General features: G+C 50.8%; 1 protein-coding gene across 4 annotated transcripts; it reads left to right on the top strand.

Moving 5' to 3' along the window:
* Positions 1–8,362: 8,362 nt before the first annotated feature.
* Positions 8,363–14,979, top strand: FOXD1 (forkhead box D1). 4 transcript variants are annotated; one of them, XR_005564777.1, is made up of 2 exons: positions 8,363–11,143; positions 13,720–14,979. XR_005564777.1 is itself a non-coding variant. In XM_027709908.2 (2 exons), exon 1 carries the CDS (start codon positions 8,405–8,407, stop codon positions 9,647–9,649), a length of 1,245 nt encoding a protein of 414 aa, XP_027565709.1. In that variant the 5' UTR covers positions 8,363–8,404; the 3' UTR covers positions 9,650–9,671; positions 11,040–14,979. The 4 variants fall into 4 exon arrangements, 1 of the variants encoding a protein (XP_027565709.1); XR_005564776.1 differs by having other exon boundaries at positions 8,363–13,854; positions 14,328–14,979; XR_005564775.1 differs by having other exon boundaries at positions 8,363–14,074; positions 14,328–14,979.
* The last annotated feature ends 5,575 nt before the right edge of the window (positions 14,980–20,554 follow it).

Raw genomic sequence — 20,554 nt, 5'->3', positions numbered from 1 at the left:
ATTTATACATTTTGTTGATTTATATTAAGTCTCCCTTGTTAGTAATCCCCAGAGCCAAGGCTTTGCCAAGGCAGTGCTTTTTATGTGCCTATAAATTTTATTTGCTCTTATGTTATCTCTCCACTGTTCCAGAGATGAGTGTTAATTTTTACAAAAGATTTTGATCTCTGTTAAAATTGAGACTTATAATTACTGAAAATTTATGATAACCCTGAAATTACTCCATCTGGTGGTGACAGATCTCAAGGAAGTGACAATTCAAAAGGTGCTGCTGAAGAGCAACCTGTGCCTCCCAGCAGATGCATCACAGATGAAAATTAAAGGATGATCAAATAACTGTAAAGGGTGGTTAGGGACCTCTAAAAATTTGGTCCAGCATATCTGCAAAATTGGAGCAGTGAATCAGTTTGAGCAGAAAAGATGGGGGGAGAAGCCTGTATTACTGTACCTGAACTAGCAAACCCAGTATCTAATTCAGAAAAAAAAAAAAAAAACCCAGATTCAAGAGAAGGGAGTATTTGGGGATAGTTTGGAGAAGACAGAGTTTGTTATGAACTAAAAAGAAAGCTTTTAAATTTATTGCAGTATGAAACTGGCAATGTACCTGCAGCAAAAGGGAAGAGAACCATAATGAAAAAAAACCCCAAACTTAACCAGGATCACTGCAAGGTATTGAAAGGAAAATTCAATCAGCCTCTGATTTATCACAATTTGCCATCAAGGTACAAGAAAGATTTTAGACTTACTAGGCCAAATGATAATTACAAACATGCAAAACTATTTAATAGGCTGAAATACTGAAGTGAAAACTAGTCACAGAAAGATTATTCCAAGATAGATGCTGTAGGAAATGCTGTTCCAGCTGTCATCTGGGATTAACTGATCTAGAGGTATGATCTCATATTCCCTCATGCAAGATTTTGAAGGTAAATTATACTGAAAATCACATCACTGAGTTGTATCAGGAATCAACTAAAGCAGCTCAAGAATGACAGTTCAAGAGACTCTAAGATTTGGTTACATTTTGTGGATCTCAAACAGCAGACCTTCAAAAAACAAACTTTGCATCAGAGAAAAAGTTATTTTAGAATGCTAAACAGTATTGTCTTGTTTTCTTCAGTTGTTTTTGTGTAACTGCATAATGGAAAGCATAACCCTAAAGCTGGATTTAGTTGAGCAGAATTTCTACTGAGAAATGAAACAGATTCAAAAGATATAGCACTGAAACGGAGCCTGAGCTCAGTAAGCGTCTTTTCAGTTCTGTAAAAGAGTGAAAGTTATGATCTCAAACTCATCAAAGAATATACATCGCTAAAGAAAAGTTCATTAACTGCAGAAAAGCAGCATAGGAGTGGGAAAATTAAACCTAAATTTTGCAAAATTTTAAAGACAGAAGAATGACAACATTTGCTATCAAAATGCCAATGGTAAAGCTCTTCTGAAAGTCATGGCCAGTGCTGCATAAGTAACAACAGGGTATGTTGAGGAGATGTGTTAAGTTAGTATCTAATCACAGATCATAAACAAAAGTGATTGGGCTATAGTGATAGTGTCCTGATAGTGTCCTGATTGCCAGTGACAACAAACTAAAAAATGTGTTTTCAGGGAGTGAGAGAAATCTGTCTGATAGTCAAAATCTCATTTGGAAACATTTGTTCAGAAGAATACTGTGTTTAACAACAGGACATAAGGGGGGAGAAGCACTAAGTTATTTGGGAAAATATCCATATATGTTAGTAATTTAATGGAGGAAAATAGCTGCATTATGGGGTAGAAGAGCAAAACTCTTCAGAGAGAGACAAATGGAAAAGAAACTACCTCCAGATATCTGGGCATAACACTCACTCAAGAATTCATAACTTTTTAAGGGATACTAAATATATAAACATTGAATAGGAGCCCTGGAAGATTGAATGTAAGTCCGATGCTGTTTTCATCTCATATGTTGTACCCTGTGCTACTGAGTTGTATGTAGTGATCTGTAATAGAATGCAGTGTGAAGGAAGAGAGAGTGCTCCTCAGCAGTGTCCTTTTCTCAACCATGCCTGTAGCTCTTAAACTCAGCAACCCAAATAACTGGGCTTAAAGCCACATCACAAGCCTTTCATGACCGATGGGATGCCTCTCTCTGTTTGTAACATCCTGCAGAGGCCGACTGGAAAGCAGTCAGAGAAGTGCTATATCAAGAATCCCCTGCCTTTCACTGTACATGGTTCAAACAGGCTTTGCAGAATGCTTGGGATTTCATGTCAATAGGACTGGTAAAAGGTTGCTAAGAAAGGCCTACCTGTTAATCTTTGACAATAATGAAGATCTTGCTAGAAAACAGGTAAGAGCCAGAAGTCAGCGTATTCCTCACTGTCAAAAGGTGATACCTTAAATTTATGCACAGATGTCAGAGACTCAAACAAACAGTTTATTGCTGTAGGTATCCTATACACAGAATTCAAGAGGACTTGATCCTTTAAGCCATTACCACAGAAATGTTTTGACTGCTGCTAAGACAGTGGTCTTTGAATTGTCTTTAAACCGTTAACACTTAAAGTCAGAAATGCTGTTGAGACATAACCCAAAGTCAGCATAGTTCCACTCAGGCACAGCACATTTACCTCAGGATGAATAAGAATAGGTGTCAGTGTGCTAGCTTTGACTAATGCCTTGGCAGCTGCAAAGTTGTGATTTATTCTGGAGTTGACTTCAAGTTTCTAGTCCAGCTGGTGCTCAACAGGAAGTAAGTGGTGAGCTCAAGTGGCCAGAGGTGGGAAGGCTGGACAAGGCAAAGGCCTTCGTCTTTCTGCAGCAGGTAGCTGTTATTTCTGCTCAAGTCCTGGCAGAACCCACCACCCACTTAGTTCTAGATGGAAAAATTTTCTTCTCTATCTTCATTCACAGTGTAGCTTATCTCCAGGGATTTCTAAATGAAAAAAGAGCATACTTGCCAATATTCACTGCATTTACAAATGGGTTCATACTCCTTTGGGGCTTACTTCCATCTCTACAGAATGAAATGGAAAATATCTCAAATATTTGAGATATTAATTATGGGATCTCCCTCTTAGTTTGCTAAAGCTTGTCTACAAAGAAGAACTTAGGGCTTATGTGGAAAAAATTAGAAAGACTTTTGGTAGTTGGTGAAGTAATGAAATCAAAGGTAACCTAAAAAAACATGATTTGTTCATATGAAAAGTACTCTGCTATATTGGTTCTGACAGCCAGTGCTCCATTCTGAAAATCTGATATCCTTCCATTAGCATTAGACATAGGCACTGGCTTAAAAGAGTAGAAATAATAAAGTGAAATTAAAAATGGAAAAGCAAATTTAGGCATCTCATGCTGTTCAGAAGGATTATTGCAATAATAATAGGCCTGAGCTGAACAAGAAAAGATAGAGAGAATTATAAGGATTGTCAGGAGTACGGAATTACTTCTGTGCTAATCCATTGATTCTGAAGCAGAACCCTTCAGTCTGAAAAATGAAAAAAATTGTCATAAAATGTACAAAGTTGTGAACAACAGGGAGAGGGTGTTTAACAACAGTTGTTCCTTCTCTCTTCTAGTACAAAAATGAGAGCACATCATATTAAATGAGCAGGTGACTTGCTTAAAGCAAATGAAAAGAGACACTTCAAACCACACATGGTTAGAGCTGGGGAACATTCCACCACAGAATATGTTTAGTGGTGTAAAAGTACATGATTTCAAAAGATGACTGGACAAATTCACAGAAGAAACTCCATCAGAGGCTATTAAATTCAGCTATTATCTCTTGCTTAAAAACCCCCAAATCTAAAAACTAGATTTCTGGAAGTAGGAATCAATTTTACACATTTGCTCTATTCCTATGTTCTTCCCTAGACATCGGGTCTTGGCTGACGTTGAAGTCAGCTTATGCTGCTACACTGGTCTTGGTCTAAACTGGTGAAAACTCTCCTTAAGTTCAAAAGGGTTGTGAGAACATTAAAACACATTTTAAAAGAAATTAAAAACCTAAAGGGCCTGAAAGAAAGTGACTTTCACTTCTCAGAGCAAATGTACCAACCTATAAGAATTATAGAACTAAGGAGGGAAAACAAAAACCAAAAACCAAATTCAAATAAAAAACCAACCAACCAAGCAAACAAACAAACTTGGTCAAGAAGAAAAATATATTTGACAAGAGGAGAGGGGGTGGGTCATCTCCAAGGGTGACAAACTCTTTTTCAGCACTAGGCATGGCTGGAAGCCACAGATTTTTCTTCAGTTTTTCAGGTGACTGCTGCCAACCCTCACCAATGCATTGTGGTCACACAGAGACTCTAATCCTAGCCTCTGCAGAAGCCTTAAAGAAAGTGTTACCGTCCCCAAAGGTACATGGTAAGGGAAGAGGGGCGTAAACCCCTAAAAAAGTGGAGCTAAACTGGAGCACTGTTATACTGGGCAAAGAAAACCACAGCTGTCACTGCCATTGTTCCTGTGACAGATAAAACCATCCTTGCAAGGGCATCACTGGAGATTTATTCTTTCCATGACACCATCAGCTCAGAATTCAGTCCAGTCTTTGGCCCAAGACAGAAAAAGTAAATTATTAAAGAAATTATTATTTATATAATATCAGGAAGTCTAGTTCTGCAGCTAAGACATGGATCTGGGTGTGGAGAACTGCAGCCTTTGGGTTTGAAGACTTTCAAGGCTGAGTTGGCCCAGGAAAGACTCTTCAGCTCCAGCATGTGTCACTACTGGCCAGGCTCTAGCTTGATTTCCACTGGCTGCACCCAGACAAGCACTCAACATATTGCCCAGGGGTGCACACCACCACCAGACACCTGACTCGTGGTGATGAAGAAGCCTTTGGCATCCTTCTGCACGGTCAGGATCAGTTCTAGAAAACTTGAAGGACTTCAGCCAGTGTGTCAGTGTGCAAGTATGGCTGCTTGAAAATGCCCTAAATGGTGCCCAGGGTGTTCTTTGATTTTGAATAAAAGATATGGGAAGGTATATGGACTCATTTATTCCTTGTCCCAGCACGGGCTCCTATGTGTCCTTCTTGGAAACAGGCCCCCTAGCTGGAGAAAGGTGTATGGCCTGGAATGCTATGGGCGTCCCAAGGGTTGCTGTCTCCCATAATAAAGGAGACATCAAGGGGAAGTCATGGCAGGTCTACCCAGTCTGGCTTCTGCCCAGTGTCCCCGGACATACCATGGGAACCAGAATATTCCTGGTCTGGCTAGTGTGCTACTGTGGTTTTAAGTGCATGTAACATCACATCATTCACAACCAGCAGGAAGCCACGGAGGGCAGCCCCCGAGGTCCTGGGCCACGGGTGGTCCTTTCAAGGTTGGGTGTGTGGACGGAGAGCCCCAGGGTGGAGGTGGGAAGGTGGTCGTGGAAGTTCCAGCCATTTCATGGAAAGGGTGTTCTCAGGGCCCCTCCAAAATTCTTCTTTTTCCTTGGGGTTCTCGGGGTCCCACTCAGTACCTGAATGCGGGGTTTCTGCCCGACCCTGCCCTTCCTGGGGGCTGCTTTGGGCACACGTCCCTGCCCCGGTGCACAGCGTACCGCAGCCGGCGCTCCTTGCCGGTAGATGGCATCCCCCGTCCGGGCAGAGCAGCGCCGGGAGCGGAAGGGCGCGGAGTGGCGCGGAGCGGGACCGGCCACGAGGTGGGGGACAGGGCAAAGCCCGCGGCCCCGGGAGCGGCGGGTCTTACCACGGGAAATGCCACTCATGGTTGTACCGCCGCTGCTCGCCTTCTCTCTTTTCTTTCTTGCCCTTTTAAGACGGCACCTGCCGGGTTGGGACGGGAGCGACTGGAAGATGCTCAGAGACAAGTCGCGATCAGGAGCTGTATTAACACGAGGTCTTAATTGTCCACACTGGAGGCTGGCTCAACTGACCCCTAGAAAGGAATCCCCTGAGCAGCCCCCCCCGCACACACACACCACACACCCTGCACCAATAGGCGAGGGCTTGGGACTACTGCCCAGGTCTTTCAAGGGGGGGGTACCCACCATCACTCTCCGAGGCCACCCCCCGTCGGCCACGTTCAGGAGGAACCACACCTAGCCGGGGCCCCTGGGGACCCGGTGCTACCGAAGAACCACCGGTGTCACTCGCTCAGTGAAACACCCGTGCATCCTGCGTGGGTGATAATAGGGGACTGAGGGCAGACCCGATTCTTTTGGTTTGTCACTACAGCGGTTCTTCCCCATGTAACATTTAAACTCCGCCGTTCTTCATACTTCAGAGGCTGTCTTTTTTGTTTTTAAGATGGTTTTTAAACTTCAGCCTGGGAGAAGACAAAGAATAAAAGGGGGGGGGGGGGGGGGGGGGGGGGGGGGGAAAGGAGTAAAAAGGAAAAATACTAACTCTTCGTCAAGAGAAGTAACCTTTTGAAGAGGAAAAATCCTCTGTCTACCTTTCTTTTAGTAGCTTGCCCTAAGACCTCAAAACTAATTCGAAGAGCCATTTTATGAACTGTATGAACTGTAAATCTCTATTGACATCACTTTTTCTACAGAAAAAAAAAATAGTAGTCAATTACTGGGGGTACTTTTTTTTCCCTTTTACTTTTTTTCCCCCCTGTTTTGTAACATTTGGTGGTATTCTCCTGTAGGCGTCTTAGTAGTGAACAAAATGTAAATAGGATTATTTGGAAATAGTAGAAAGGATTATGTTGTAAATCCATGGAAATGGGTTTGAAACAGGGTGGCTTGTAATTTTGGGTTAAGACAATATGTCCAAAACGTATTTCAAGAAATGGGGTTTGTGCTTTGTTTGAAAAGTGAGATTTGATCCGTTAGACTCTATGCGTCAGCCCACCCTTCTCACGATGATTTCTGCAGGAGAACGAAATGCTCCCTTACTTTTGTCCCAGTCGAATCCTGTTGTGGTTTATCCTGCCAGAACTGGGAACGATGGGATTTTTCAAAGCTTTTCTTTAGAAGACTACAGTAATTGCATTTCTCTCCAAGTTTGTGGGGGTTTTGTTTTGTTTGGGTTCTTTGGTGGGGGTTTTGCTTGTTTTTTCCCCTGCTAGCCCTTACATAAAGGGGGGCCCGCTCTTCTGTCGTCGCATGGATCACCTGAAACGGGAACCCGTGCGATTTAATTAGCAATTAATTAACAATCCTCTGTGTTACTTTCTCAGGGGTATTGCTCCTACTTAGAGCAAAATTCGCATTTTAAAGGCCGGCGAATTGTTTTCCTTTGCAGACGAAAGAAGTAAGCTAAGTCTCTGTTAGTGTTTTCCATAATGGAGAAAGCTGCTTCTCTCCCTTTAAAAACAAAAGCCTTACAAATAAACTGAGAATAGCGGTGTGATTTGGAGGCTGTTCTTTGAGAGCTTGTGAGGTCGACTTGGAGAGATATTTTATTTAATTCTTAAATAAGTTAAACTTTGGATGGGGGAAGGAGGAGAGGAGGGGAGAGAGATGTCTCTAAAGCATTCCGCGGACAGAAGTCTGAAGTTTATTAACTCACCACCTCCCTCTCCGGCCTGATTTTTTTTTTCTCCTCCTTCCCACGGGAAGCGGCACCCCATCTCGGAGGGCAGCCCTGGAAGACGCGGAGCTCCGAACGGCTCTTGGGAAGATGCTCCAGCTCTTTCTGACAGAGTTGCACTTCCCCCCAACCGCCCCCCGCAGGGGTCATATGTTATCTTTATTTCCCCCTTTTTCCACTAAAGATGGCCCTGGTTGCCCCGCGGCCCCCCAGAGCCCCTCCTAGACGGGGTGAGGACGGGGGGCCAGGACGGTCGCGAGGCGCCCCTCTTCGTGGGGGGAGACACGGCGCCGCTCGCCCCGTCGCGCTTTGACGCTGGGAGCCATGTGATGGCCCCCCCGCTATAAGGCGGGGAGGAAGGCCGCCCTCTCTGGGACTAAGCCCCAGCCTTTTCACCGTCTTTCCTAAGGCCCGGCAAGCCACCCCCTACGCCCTCCCTCCTCGCCAGCCTCCTCCCCTCTCCTCCTCCCAGGACTAGGCGCACTCCCTCCTGCCCCCCATCCATTAATGTCTGGGCTTTGAGGTGAGGAGAAAGAAGGGGGAACCGACTTGCAGGAGCTGCGGCACAGTCCCCCTGCGCCCACAAACCCCGACCCCAACGGAAAAAAAGCTGAGAAGGATCCCCAAAAAGGGGGAGGGGAGGGAAAAAAGAGAGAGAGAGACAGACAGAGAAATCCAAACAGCAGCAAAAAATACCCCGAAACAAAACCCAAGCCAGCCGCCGCCTGTGAGCGAGCAGCGGGAGCGCTCCCGAGGCGCGGCAGCGGCGCTGGGGGCCGGCGCGGCTCGGAGCGGCCCGCCTGCCCGTGGCGGCGGCGGGGCGGCTCTTCGCGGAGCGACGCGGAGGCCTGGCGGCGGCGGGGAGAACGCCTGCCCGCCCGCCGCGCCGCGCCGGCCGCCACCGATGCGCTGCCCCGCCGCCGCGCCATGACCCTGAGCTCGGAGATGTCCGAGGCGTCGGCGCTGGCTGAGGAGACCGACATCGATGTGGTGGGCGAGGAGGACGACGAGGAGGACGACGAGGAGCCGCAGACCCGCCGTCGCCGCCGCTCCTACGCCGAGGACGAGGAGGAGGAGGAGGAGGAAGAGGACGAGGAGGATGTGGGCGACCTCCACGACGCCGCCCTGCTGCCGCGATCGTCCGTACGCGGCGGAGGTGGCGGCGGCGGCGGCGGGGCGGGCGGCGGGGACGGTGCCGGCGGCTCTCGGTCCCCCTCGCGGGGTGGCCCCCAGAAGGCGACGGCGAGCGGCGGCGGGGCGGGCGGCGGCGGTGGGGCGGGCGGCGGCGGTAAGAACAGCTTGGTGAAGCCGCCCTACTCCTACATCGCCCTCATCACCATGGCCATCCTGCAGAGCCCCAAGAAGAGGCTGACGCTGAGTGAGATCTGCGAGTTCATCAGCGGGCGCTTCCCCTACTACCGAGAGAAGTTCCCCGCCTGGCAGAATAGCATCCGCCACAACCTCTCCCTCAACGACTGCTTCGTCAAGATTCCCCGGGAGCCCGGCAATCCTGGCAAGGGCAACTACTGGACGCTGGACCCCGAATCTGCCGACATGTTCGACAACGGGAGCTTCCTGCGCCGCCGAAAGCGCTTCAAGCGGCAGCAGCTCCCGGCTCCCGAGCTTCTGCTGCGCGCCGTGGACCCCGCCGCCTTCCTCCCGCAGCCCCCGCCGCAGCCTCCGCAGCAGCCACCCTGCACCTACGGACCCTACGGCTGCGGCTACGGTCTCCAGCTCCAGCCCTACCACCCCCACTCCACTCTCTTCGCCTTCCACCACCCCTCCCCGCCGCCCCGCCAACCGCCCGCCGCCCCTGGCAGCGCCCCCGGTGCGGCGCTGCCCCCCGCCGCCGCCGCGCCGCCGGGCCCCTTGCTGCCGGCGGCGGAGCTGGCACGGACACCCTTCGGCTACGCGCACCCGCTGGGCACGGCGCTGGCGGCCTCGCTGCACTCTGCCAAGCCCGGCAGCGGCGCGGCGCTGGCCCGCTCGCCGTTCTCCATCGAGAGCATCATCGGGGGGGGACCCGGCCCCGGCGCGGGCAGCAGCTGCGCCTCGCAGTCGGCCGCGGCGCCGGGGCTGGCCCGCTCGCTGGGGAGCGCCGGGGGCGGTGTGCCCCCCGCCGCCGCCCTGCCCGCCGCCCCCGGCTTCGCGGCACGGATCTCTAACTGTTAAGTGTTTGGGAGTCTTTCCGAAGGTAGGATCTGGGGTATCTCCTTTCTCCGCCGCTCGGACGCCCGGCGGACGCCGCTCGCAGGGGCTGCCTGTCTTTGCGTGGGGATATTGTGACGGGGATCGGGGGGCGTCCGCCGCGAGCGGCGGACCTCCCGGGACCTGCACGAGTGCAAAGCCAGGTCTAGATCTAGATACTGCACGGGCAGGCGGTAACTACATCGGAAAGTTATTCGTTACTCCTTAAAAAGTAAAAAAAAAAAAAAAAAAATGGTGATAAATAATGTCTCTAAACCGTTAAAGTTCAGAGATTCTCAGGTCTAGGAGCTTGAAAACAGTAATGTACAGGAAAAAAAAGGCTTGAGGGAGGACAGCAGAGCAATACTTTTTCATTTTAGTACACTTGTCTCATGTACTTTTATAAAAGAAAAGATTAACGTGTTTACACAGAAGAAAGTCAAGATTATCATTTCTTATTTTAACCTGTGTTTTGTATTATAATAGACTTACGGAGTTTTTTATTTTGTACTTTATGCTTATTCTTTACAAGGAATATTGTTAAAAATTACTGGCAAGTATTGTACCATTTTAATGTAAAATTTTTACACATTTTCAAAAATAAAAATTTTAATTTTAAAAAAAAAATCAAAACCAAACCCAAAGACCAAAGGATTCCAGCCAAATAATTGGCTTTGGATCCTTCCCTCCTTAATAGTTCTCATTTCTTTGAGACACTGATAATTGTTTTCTTCGGGGTTAATAGCACAATAGTCAAGGAATATTATAGCTTGAAATTCATTACATCCGGATTTAATCATAAAGAAGAAGATCAGAATATGGTCTTTGCAGTCAATGCGTTGTTAACCCTAGCAGAGAATGATAGACACCCCCCACAAAGGAAAAAAAAAAACCAAACAAAAAACACAAACAAAAAAACCACCCCAACACAAAACAAACAAAACCAAAAAACCCTAAACAAAAGACTACAAAAAACATCAGGGACAAAAGAGAAGATAAATAGAAATAGGTCTCTCTGTAAGGCACCAATCAGGAGATTGATTAAAAAGCCGGTTTAAAACTATTTTTATACTTTTGGGTGTGTTTTAAATCACAACTGCATCACAGTTTTGTTTCCAAGAGGCCCAAAGGAAAATACTACTACTGACAGGCACGTACTGAACTTAAGACAGATTTGCCCTAGACACTTATATTTCTGTGATGATAACAGTGGCCAGTGATTCTACTTTTCAATACATATAATATAAAATGAGCTTTGGAATATCCTTGTGTGATGAGTTGATTAAGTGTATAAGCTGTCGAATTAATGATATGTAAGTATATGGAACAAACCATGAAAACAGTTTTTCTGATTCCAAACACTCGTTTTTAACAGCATAATGTCAAGATCTATTTTATGGACTAGAAATTTTTTAACCACAAAGCCGGCCTCAAATATTCAGAACTTGGGCATGGAAAAGAGAAACACAGATTTTAAGGGTAAGGATGTGGTTACTTGTTGTGGACTAAGAATACACGTTTTTCAAACCAGGGAGGCTCTTTTCAAGTACAACTGTATTTATAACAATTGAGGAGACTCGGGGATCAATTATGTGAATTTTCTTAATAAAAAGAATTATAAAGGGTAGGGGTGCCTTTTAGTGCTCTTTGAAGTGAGGAGGGAAAGGTGGGGTAAATACATGCATTTACATATCGAAATACTTCGTCGCCTTGGCTTTAAGTGTTTTCGTAGATAGAAAAGTGACGCTTTTCTGTTTGGTTTGTAGCAAGGCAGTGTTAAATTAGTAGCTTTGAAAAAGCAGAAAGAGTGGACGTAAGATCTCTGCTCGGCTCCATTTGCAGTCTGCAACTGGAAGGCTCCTTTGGGTGTCCCGGGTCCATTAGAAGACGAAGTAGGGTCCGTTTTAATTTTTGAAACTAAAGGGAAAATACCCCAGAGACACCGTGTATGTACCGGTGATTGCGCGTCTTTTTCACGAGAGACCGATTAACTCGCTTTCTCCGGGACTGGCCAGGGGAATGCGCCGGGCCTACGGCCGGTCCAGCGCGGGGTTCCGAGCTCGGCAGAGGCCCCCCTCGGACAGTCGGATAAAATCAAGCAGGAAAAGGTTTTGCCGGGGTGAAGGCAGCTGTAGCAACCGAGACCGGCGATGCCCGGCTCCCCGGGAAGGGACGCTGCCGGCCGTCAGTCTGTATTCTGGTTTCTCGAGTCCTCGCGCTCTCCACGAGCAGTTACATGGGAAGAGTAGATTCCGGCGACCCACCCTGTGTTTGTTTCTGTTGGCTTCCCCGCAGCAGACTCTGGGGAGCCCAGCGACTCCCCTGCGCGGAGCCGGGCCCGGCCCGGCGGGCCGCGGGGTCGAGTGTGCCCGCCGCCTGTCCCTCAGGTCTTGTCAGAGGTGCATGGCAAGCAAACTGCTTGGCCACTTGTTTCTTCCACGCTTTCCGCCGGTTGCCTTCGTCCCATACGGACAGGGCCTTCCCTTGCGAGCTGGTAGGGAAGCTGGCAGGAACACTTTGCAGTACGTGGGGTAGGGGATCGGGGAAGAGGTTTGTGGCGTTGGTGGAGGACCTTTCCGCCTGTTCTCCTCGAGTCGACGGGGAAGCTGCCCGTCCTCGGCCTCGGTTCCGGCGGTCCCTGTTCCCAAGCCGCTGCCCCGGAGCAGGTGCCGCCAGAAAAGACGCCGGCCCCGCAGACTTTTGATGAGCTCGCAGCACCGCCGGGCCGCAGCGCCTCATTCGCATGCTAATGGCCCGCCGTGGTCTCCACGGCTTTCAAGGCTGGGAGAGAGGACGTGTAGTCCTCGCAAGGACCTAGCCCGGACGAACAATTCCTCCAAAATAGTCCGGGCCCTAATAAACAGTTTGGTAGGACAAGGAGTATAGTGTCGCCTCCTTCTCCTCCTCCCAGCGGAAAAAGTGTGGATTCATTAACCCGTTTCCTTGCTCATCATATCCCAGTAGGGCTGAGACACGAATTACTGGATGTGAATTAGGAGGGGATTGCTCTATGAGGGGGCTGATGTTTCAGTCAGTTCCTCCAGAAGGACCACACAAAAAGAAACTTTTTAGTTTATGGTGCTATTATGCGGAGTTTTAATCTAGGGATAGATTTAGCCAAATGTTATCTATTGGGAATTTAATGAAGCCCTTATGTATTCAATCGTCTTTCATGCCACACACAGTGTCTCTATCCAGAAACGTTTCCTTCCACATATTTCTTTGTTTCTGATGGGTGATTTATATATTTTTAATTAGGTTTTTAAAAAAATATTTCTTTTCAAGCATCTTGTATAACGTTTCTCTCAAGCAGGACTGTGTTAAGTCCCTTCCCACATCCCCTATAAAAGAGGTTTCCCCTTCCCGGTTTCAAAGATGATTAGCTTGCACGTCTGCACGCTGTGCCCTTCCTGCCGGAGCATTCCCGCTGCCTTGTACAGAGGGTCCGGACATGGTGCCCTCTCGGTCATCACCGGCGTGGGCTGTGGCGAGCAGCACAGCCCGGGTATCCGGCCGAGCCCCGAGCCCCCCGTGCACAGATACCCGGCCCTAAAGTTGCACTCCTCAAAAACCTTCCCCACCCGCAGCTCCCTCGAACCACACCTTTGGTCCTGTTTGTATTTCTGGTGCCGCGAGAGGCACCCCTGGGGACAGCGAGGTGTCAGCTGGTGCACACCCCGTCTTTGTAGGCTCGTTTCAAGTACCCAGGACCAACTCCATCCCCGATTCCGGAGGATGCAAGTGGGGTGCGAGGCCCTCACCTGCTCTCAGCTGCTCCCTTTCTTTCGGCGCTGGTGGCAAGGGTAAAGCGCACGGTCGCCCCCATCGAGAGTGAGGCCTCTGCGGGGTATCTGTTGGAAACTAGATCTAGTTTAACTGTCCCTTGGCACGGCCCAGAGATTCCACTCTGTATGCAATACTTTCCCGCAGTACTTACAGTAAGTACTGCAGTAGTCTCTGATAATATTGTATTTGACACAAATAATGGAAATTATGATCGTGGCCAAACGCTCCCCGCTCTGGAACTTGCTAACCAATGTAGATCCGTTTTTCAGCTTGTTGCCAGTGGCTCCCTCATCCGCAGCAGTATTCCTCCCACTTCCCTTGGCACCGGCCACACGCACCATCGGAATCCGGGCACGGGCAGGAACCGGCTGCCTTGTGCTCGCAGCCGGGCGCATCACGAACAGGTAGGTGTCTGCTCGGCCTCCGCCGCCCCTCACCCCCAGGCTCCGATGATCTGCCGCAGGTGACTTCAGAGCCTCTACGCCCTTCTCCACAAGTCCTTTCTGCTCTGCAACCCCCACCGTGAGAGCCACGTCGAGCAGCCGCCGTGGGCTCTCTGCTCTCTTCCCGTTCCTGCCCTGCAAGGCACGACCAAGATGTTTGGGAGACATTCGCCACAAGTGTGTATGTGTGTGTGTGTGTGTGTGTGTGTGTGTGTGTGTGTGTGTGTGTGTGTGTACGTGTGTGCAGGCAAATGGCACTCCAGAAGGTAATAAGCCGCTGCCGGATCCATGCTGCGGCAACAACCATTCTCAATGCCTCTTTAATCTCAGTGCCATCTTTATGCAGATGGGTGCATGTCGATTTTGGGGACAGGCAGAGAAATGCAGGCGAGCCCCAAATCGGTAAACCTCTCGTTCCTGTTTTTCACTTGCAGGACAACTCTGGTCCCCACCGCCGGCCCCCGCCCGAAGGTGTGCTGTGAACTACCGGCACTGGAGCCACGCCGGACCCCTCCCCGCCGCCCGGCCCAGCTCGCCGCTCAGTTCCCGGCACGCTCCAGAAGAACAGAGGCAAAGGCCGTGGGGCTTGGGGGGTACACACCTCAGCAACCTCAGACCAGCCCGGCTGCAGCAGCATGGGTGGCACCGAGGGCTGTGCACGACCGCGCAGCGGCGCAGGGCCTCCGCGGCCTCGGCGGTGCTCTGCCCGTGGGAGCGGGGAGGCACCCGGCGGCGTCTCAGCGAGAATCACCGCATAAGGCACACAGAAGCTGCACATTGTAAGAAGATGGGTTCTAAGCGCAGAGCTCCGGCTCCGCGGACTTTCGCGGCGAGGGACAGAGAGGCACACACTGCGTTCTGCTCCACGGAGGAACCTACCGGCTAGGCCTCGGAGTGCACAAAAACTAGAAAAACATATGGACTGGAGCATACGAAAGGCACTCTTTTTTTTTCCTTTTTCTTTTTTTTTAAGTGCTGAGTCTCGCCAATTTCAGAAATTGTACCGCTGAGCTGAATTCAGAAGGAAAGTTGTGGATTTTTTTTCAATCAAAATAATTAAACTTGCCCTTCCTCCAAGTCATAAGAGACCTGTTGAATTGATTCTGAGTTTCTCTTTCCCTGATGGAGCAAACGGCATGCAGATGTCTGCGGGACCCCATATTCAGATGATAAATTATACAATTTATGTTGGAAGCAAAAGGATAAATAGATAATTCAGCTTTTGCATTAATTCGTTTTCTAAGAGCGTGGAAAGCCTTAATGACAGTTAATCCGAAGGTATTTCTGTCCCCTCCGCACAATAGAAAACCATTTGCATGCATCGAAACGCATGTGTACGTTCAGACATGTGTGCCCCTCACCCAGTGATGCCACCTTCCCGAGCAACTGTAGCATTGCAGTGGTCTCTCTGGCAAATTCCTAGGCTTTGGAAAGTCCTTGTAAAACCCGGGTATATGTCTCTTCGTACCGCGGTGGTCGTAGGTCTGCTTCTCTAATTTCATTACAGCAGAGTACATGCACACCTGTATACACGAAATACATGAAATACACACAATCAAGATAAATGAGGTGTCTTCCCTGGGTTTTCTTTTCGTAAAATAAACACTGTCACCTCTGCTTATTCAGCAACCACTAGACGAAACAGATAGCTTTCTAATGTACGTGTATACAGTGAAATTCCACCTGTCGGCTGCACTAAGAGAGGGATAGAGGAGGACAGTCTCTTCGAATCAATAGCTCACGATTAAAAGAACCATTGGTGAGGAAAAAATAATGTCCAGCTCTGAGTGAGGAGGGACAGATGTGTCAGGTGACTTTGCCCTAAAGTAGACGGGATTGGAAATTATGGACCATGGAAAAAATAGTTTAACTTTTCATTGCAGCCTGCCTCTGATTGCACAAAATCCCGTCTGGGAAAACTCGGTGGTCTCTGTCAAACATCCTCCCCTCCTTCCTGGAATTCCGTAACTTGTCTTTTTCCATGCAGACGGCGCTGGCTACGGGGCAGCGCACGCAAATGTGTATCATCGCACTGTCCCGCAAGCGCTCGGCAGCCGGTGGCCCCGCTAACACCAAACACAGACCTCTTCCCCTCTACTTCCCGCTTCTGTACGAGAAGCCAAAGGGCGGCCCTTCTCTGGAAATTAACCTCTTTAGATCGCTTTCAGCACGACTTCCCTCGCCATGGTTCTTCTCCGGGTGCTCAGACATCTGCGGGCCGGGACACCATTTTCGGGGGAATCCCTAGTCCCACCCGGCCGCCCATGAGGCAGGTACCCCGTCCCCCATACCGAAGCGGAGCTACCGACAAGCCACGCGGAGTGAACGTTTCTGCTTTTAAACAGACTACCTTCCCCTCCAGCCTCCTCCCCCCCCAGAGGGAGTCCGCAAAAACCTGCTAACACACGCGGGCAAGCCAAACCTGGCGGTCCCACAAGAGCTTTTGAAACCAGTCCCAGAGATGCTGCTGCGCCTGCGGCTGCAAGACGGCGCGGTCCGCCCGGGTGAGCGGCGCAAAACTCCGCGGCCGCGCCGGGGCGGAGCCTGGGGCCCTGCGGCAGACCGGCTGGAAGGAACCGTGTTCTGTGCCTCCTCCCGGCCCCAGGTACGCTGCCGTCCTGACTGGGCTGCGCTGGGCCGCCCGCTGGCAGAGCAGACCACTGCCACCGTCGAGCGAGCGGCCTGGGTTGATCACTCGCCCTGACGCGGACAACTCGCGGCCCGGTCCGGTCCTGCCTTCGGCAACCACGCAGGGCATTTGGAGACACTGTGGGGCGCATGGGGGCGTGTGGGGTGAGGGGAGCCCGCTGCCGACGCTATAAATCCCTCGGCAATTGAGTTCTGCACCTTTGATTTGAAAAATCGGATTCTTTGAGTGGAAACAGTTGACAGGAACCTAAAAGGATTAGCTGCATTCCACACAGGATCATTTTTACTCGTAACATTTTGAAACGATTGATCCCTTCCAGACCATAAACAATGTCCAGAAAAATGATCTAACGAGACTTCCATTGTTTCCTTTTGTCTACGAATCCCCTTCGCCAGCAGTTTGATTAGAGACTTTGACAGTTGGATCTTAATTACACACACACCCCCTTTCCCCGAGATAAGTATTGAATTTGAAATAGTTCACTATTTGATCCGTAAACTTAATCTGCCAGAAATCGAGCAAGTGCGGAGAAAGTCAGGTAGGGGAAGAAGGAGCAAGGAGAGCGGGAAGGGAGGGGTATGGGGGCTCAGTTGCCACAGGTTGCCGTTATGAGAGGTGGGGGCATTTCCCATGCTTCTCCTGCTGCCTTTTATGCCGACCTGGAGGAAGAAAGAGGAGGGGAAGTCCCACAGGTTGCCCGGGACATGGCGAGTAGAATACCGCACGCGCGGCCCCGTTCCCTGTCGTGGCCCGAGAGGACTCGAGATCCGCGGGCACTGCCTTGTCCCCCACCCGTCCTCTTCCTCTCCCGTCTGAGGGCAGCAGCGTTAACGGGGAGACACTAGTGGGGGAGGGAGCGAGGAGGCCCTGCCCTGTCGTGCTGACCGACTGACTTTTCTTGTTTTGACACCTGCGCGCACTGCCCTATGCTCGTCTCCTTGATTTATCGTCCATTTAAATGTTCAGCCTTCCTCGAACCGGCCGCTCTGCTTCCGTTCGACGGGTCTCCACAGGTACCGTCTCCGACGACAGCACAGGAGGCGATGGCCGAAGTGGGGACCTGGGAAGGAAGCCACTGCTCTGCCTCTTCCCTTTCTTTTCCTTCCCCTCCTCACGTGTGTGATCGCGGGGCCCAGCTGCACAGGGGCGAGACGGCGGGTGCTGGAGCGGTGCCCGACGGTGAGTCTCGGCCCAGAACTGCGCCGTGCAGCGGGCAGTGCTTCCAGCCCAGGACGGAAAACAGCCCCTCGGATTCCTCAGGACTTGTTCTTCCTGTCAGGCTCCTGGATTCTTCTTCTTTCTCTCTTTCTCCTCTCTCTCTCTCCCTCCTTCCCCCCCCCCCCCCTTTTTTTTTATTCTTTTCCTTTATTTCTTCTTTCCTCGCATTGAGAACAAGAGATTCGCCGGCACATATTAGTGCATTGAGCATCTTCGTATCTTAACTGTGTCTTCCCTGTATCTATCAATCCACCTCTCTAATTAGACTAATTAGAAGATATGTGGAGTGTTGCTGGGTCCATAGACTAAACTGCTTAGGGCTTCTGAAAGGAAGGCTGAATGCCCGCCATGGGAGGTGGCCATTCAGGGAAACGGTAACAGTTGCTACATTTATCTCCTGCCATTGAAAAGAGCTCTGCTTAAAGCTCGATTAAAATGTTTGGAAACTAATGCCACCCTGGATCCGTCTCTAATTAGAGGGCCTGGATAGATCACCCTGAGCAGTCAAAAGGAACTCCTTCCCAGGCTTGGCTTTTCTGTTCAGCAGAATTACTTCTCTCCCGACAACCCCGCCCCTCCCCCCCGCCCCCACAAAAATAGAAAGAGAAAAAAAAAGAAAAAAAAAAAAAAAGAGAAAAAGATAACGCAGCTATAAAACGGAGGGCAGAAAAATGGCGCTAGGCCAAAGTCTTCCTGTCCAAGGGTTATGTTCGGTCCCTGCTTTCCTGACGGGAGGCGTAGACTCTCCTTCCTCTAACATTTTTAAGCGGCCAGGATGCTCCCCACCCCGCGGAGCGATAGATCTGGATTGGGCTCCCTAGATCCTTCTCCGCTGCCTGCTGCCAGGTAGTTGGGAACTCTGTGAAGGGGAAAGGCCGTCGTCGTCCTCCCCTCGCACAGCGGCCGCACGGCTGCGGTGCGTCCACAGGTGCATAGCGCGGAGCCTGGCTTTCCTCCTTGCCCCGCTGCCCCCGCTGGGCCGCGCCGGCCTTGGGCAGAAAGCGACGGTGAAGTACAAAAAGGGGCGGAGGGAGAGTGGGGAAAGGTCACCCGCCGAGGTGGTGGCTCCTGCCCCCCAAAAGCTGCGTGCGGGAAGCCCAGTCGGAGAGGCTGTTTCCAACAGGCCTCTGGGCGGAGTGAGGGAAGGGAGGTTGGAAATCCCTCCCTGAGGAGCCCTGTGCCTCCAGGTGAGCACACCGCCGCGCACCCAAGCGCGCACACGCGTTTCTGAGCCCTCTGGGATGTGCGCGGGGGCGGGGGCAGCCCTCGGGGCGCCTTGCTCCCGGGGAACGCAGCCCCGGCCGAACATTGCAGTGTCTGGCACCTCGTAAATTCGCGGAGCAGTTTCTTCCCCTACGACAGAGTTATATTTTGTCCTCATAAACGCGAATAAAAGATTGGTGCTGACGGGGGAAGGCATGAGGAAAAGGTTCTTCTCATTAACACCAACCTGCTACACCCAGATGTCTTAATTTACGGGATAGATATGACCAAAAGTGCCTGAAAAAGCTCCTAGTCATGACTTGGCAGGCGACGAGCCCGCGACGGTCAGATCTCACCCGGGGGAGCGCACCGCCCTTGTGCCGACAAACAAGTGTGCGCCTGCCACCCCGACGGTACCAGAGGGGGGAGGGCCGGCGGGGGGTGGTGGTGCGGATTTCACCCCGGGGTCTTTCGCGATTGCAGAGCACCAAGTATCAGCAGAGGAGAATAAAGCTGGTGTGTGATTTTTGTTGTTGTTGTTGACCACGACCACAGTTTCTTCTGGAGAAACTGTCCAATCTACCAGAGGAACGTATCCGCATCCCGTTCTCCCTGTCTTCCCCCAGGAGAGGCTCCGCTGAGCCGCTGACGGGTGGGAATCTCCTGGGAGAAAGACCTTAGGAAGTGGCAGGCGCAGAAACCAAAGTGATATCTTCCCTTTCTTCCAAGTCTCCAGAATCACTTTCTTCAGAAACCCTCTGCACGGAAGGGGCACAGGAGAGAATGGGACAGATTTGCTCTGTGTGCGCCTCTTCGTACCAGTAGTCAGGCGACGTTACCAGCGGGAAAAGGACTGACTCCGTGACCCGGATGAGCCTGCAAGTGGTAAGCGGGGCAGCCCCCACGGTGTCCCGGGTCTGCTATGCTCTTCGTCGGCCAGGCGGAGGGCTGCTCCCGCTGTATCTAATCCCAGTGAATTTAGGACGAGACTCAAGGACAAAACCGATCAAATATTTCCCTTAGGGACATACGGGGAGCTGCTCTCGCTGTATCGTATCTAATCCCAGTGAACTCAACAGGACGAGTCCCAAGGACAAAACCGATCAAATATTTCCCTTAGGGACATAGAATCTACTTCCCCCCCCCCCCCCCCCCCCCCCCCCCCCCCTTCTAAAGCGAGCCCAGCTCAGAGGACAGATTTGCTCGTCTGTAAAGAGGGTATCTCTTCATTAAATGCTCCCGGAGGATCTCACCCCTGCTCTGCTGGGATCCGCGGGTGAAGGGGCACCCTTGGGACTCACCTGCGGGAGTGAGAGGGGAGGCCTCTCTGCCAGAGGGTGGGGTTTGGCCCTGGGGAGCGAGCAGGAGACTTTCTCCTGGCTGCTGGGCCGGGTCAGGTCACTGAGCAGGTAAAGAGAGAGCATACACGCAACACACCCTCCAGAAGGCAAGCCTGTCGCTTGCCCCTGATCGTGGGCTGTGCCCGTGCCCACACTCCTCCAGTACTGACAGTATGTAGGGCACTTTATCACGAAACGCAACTCCGGAGGTGCCCAAGATACAGTCAGGAGGGAGTGCCCGGACTTCAGG

This window comes from Pipra filicauda, unplaced genomic scaffold (genome assembly GCF_003945595.2).
Source record: "Pipra filicauda isolate LSUMZ 115617 unplaced genomic scaffold, ASM394559v2 scaffold35_size7292922_pilon, whole genome shotgun sequence".
Classification (NCBI taxonomy): domain Eukaryota; kingdom Metazoa; phylum Chordata; class Aves; order Passeriformes; family Pipridae; genus Pipra; species Pipra filicauda.
Note: the sequence above shows the minus strand (reverse complement) of the source record. Positions and strands in the feature narration are given on the sequence as shown.

What these genes read in the sequence shown, in the direction of transcription:
- FOXD1 (XM_027709908.2), top strand. Translation starts at nt 8,405, where the DNA reads ATGACCCTGAGCTCGGAGATGTCCGAGGCGTCGGCGCTGGCTGAGGAG.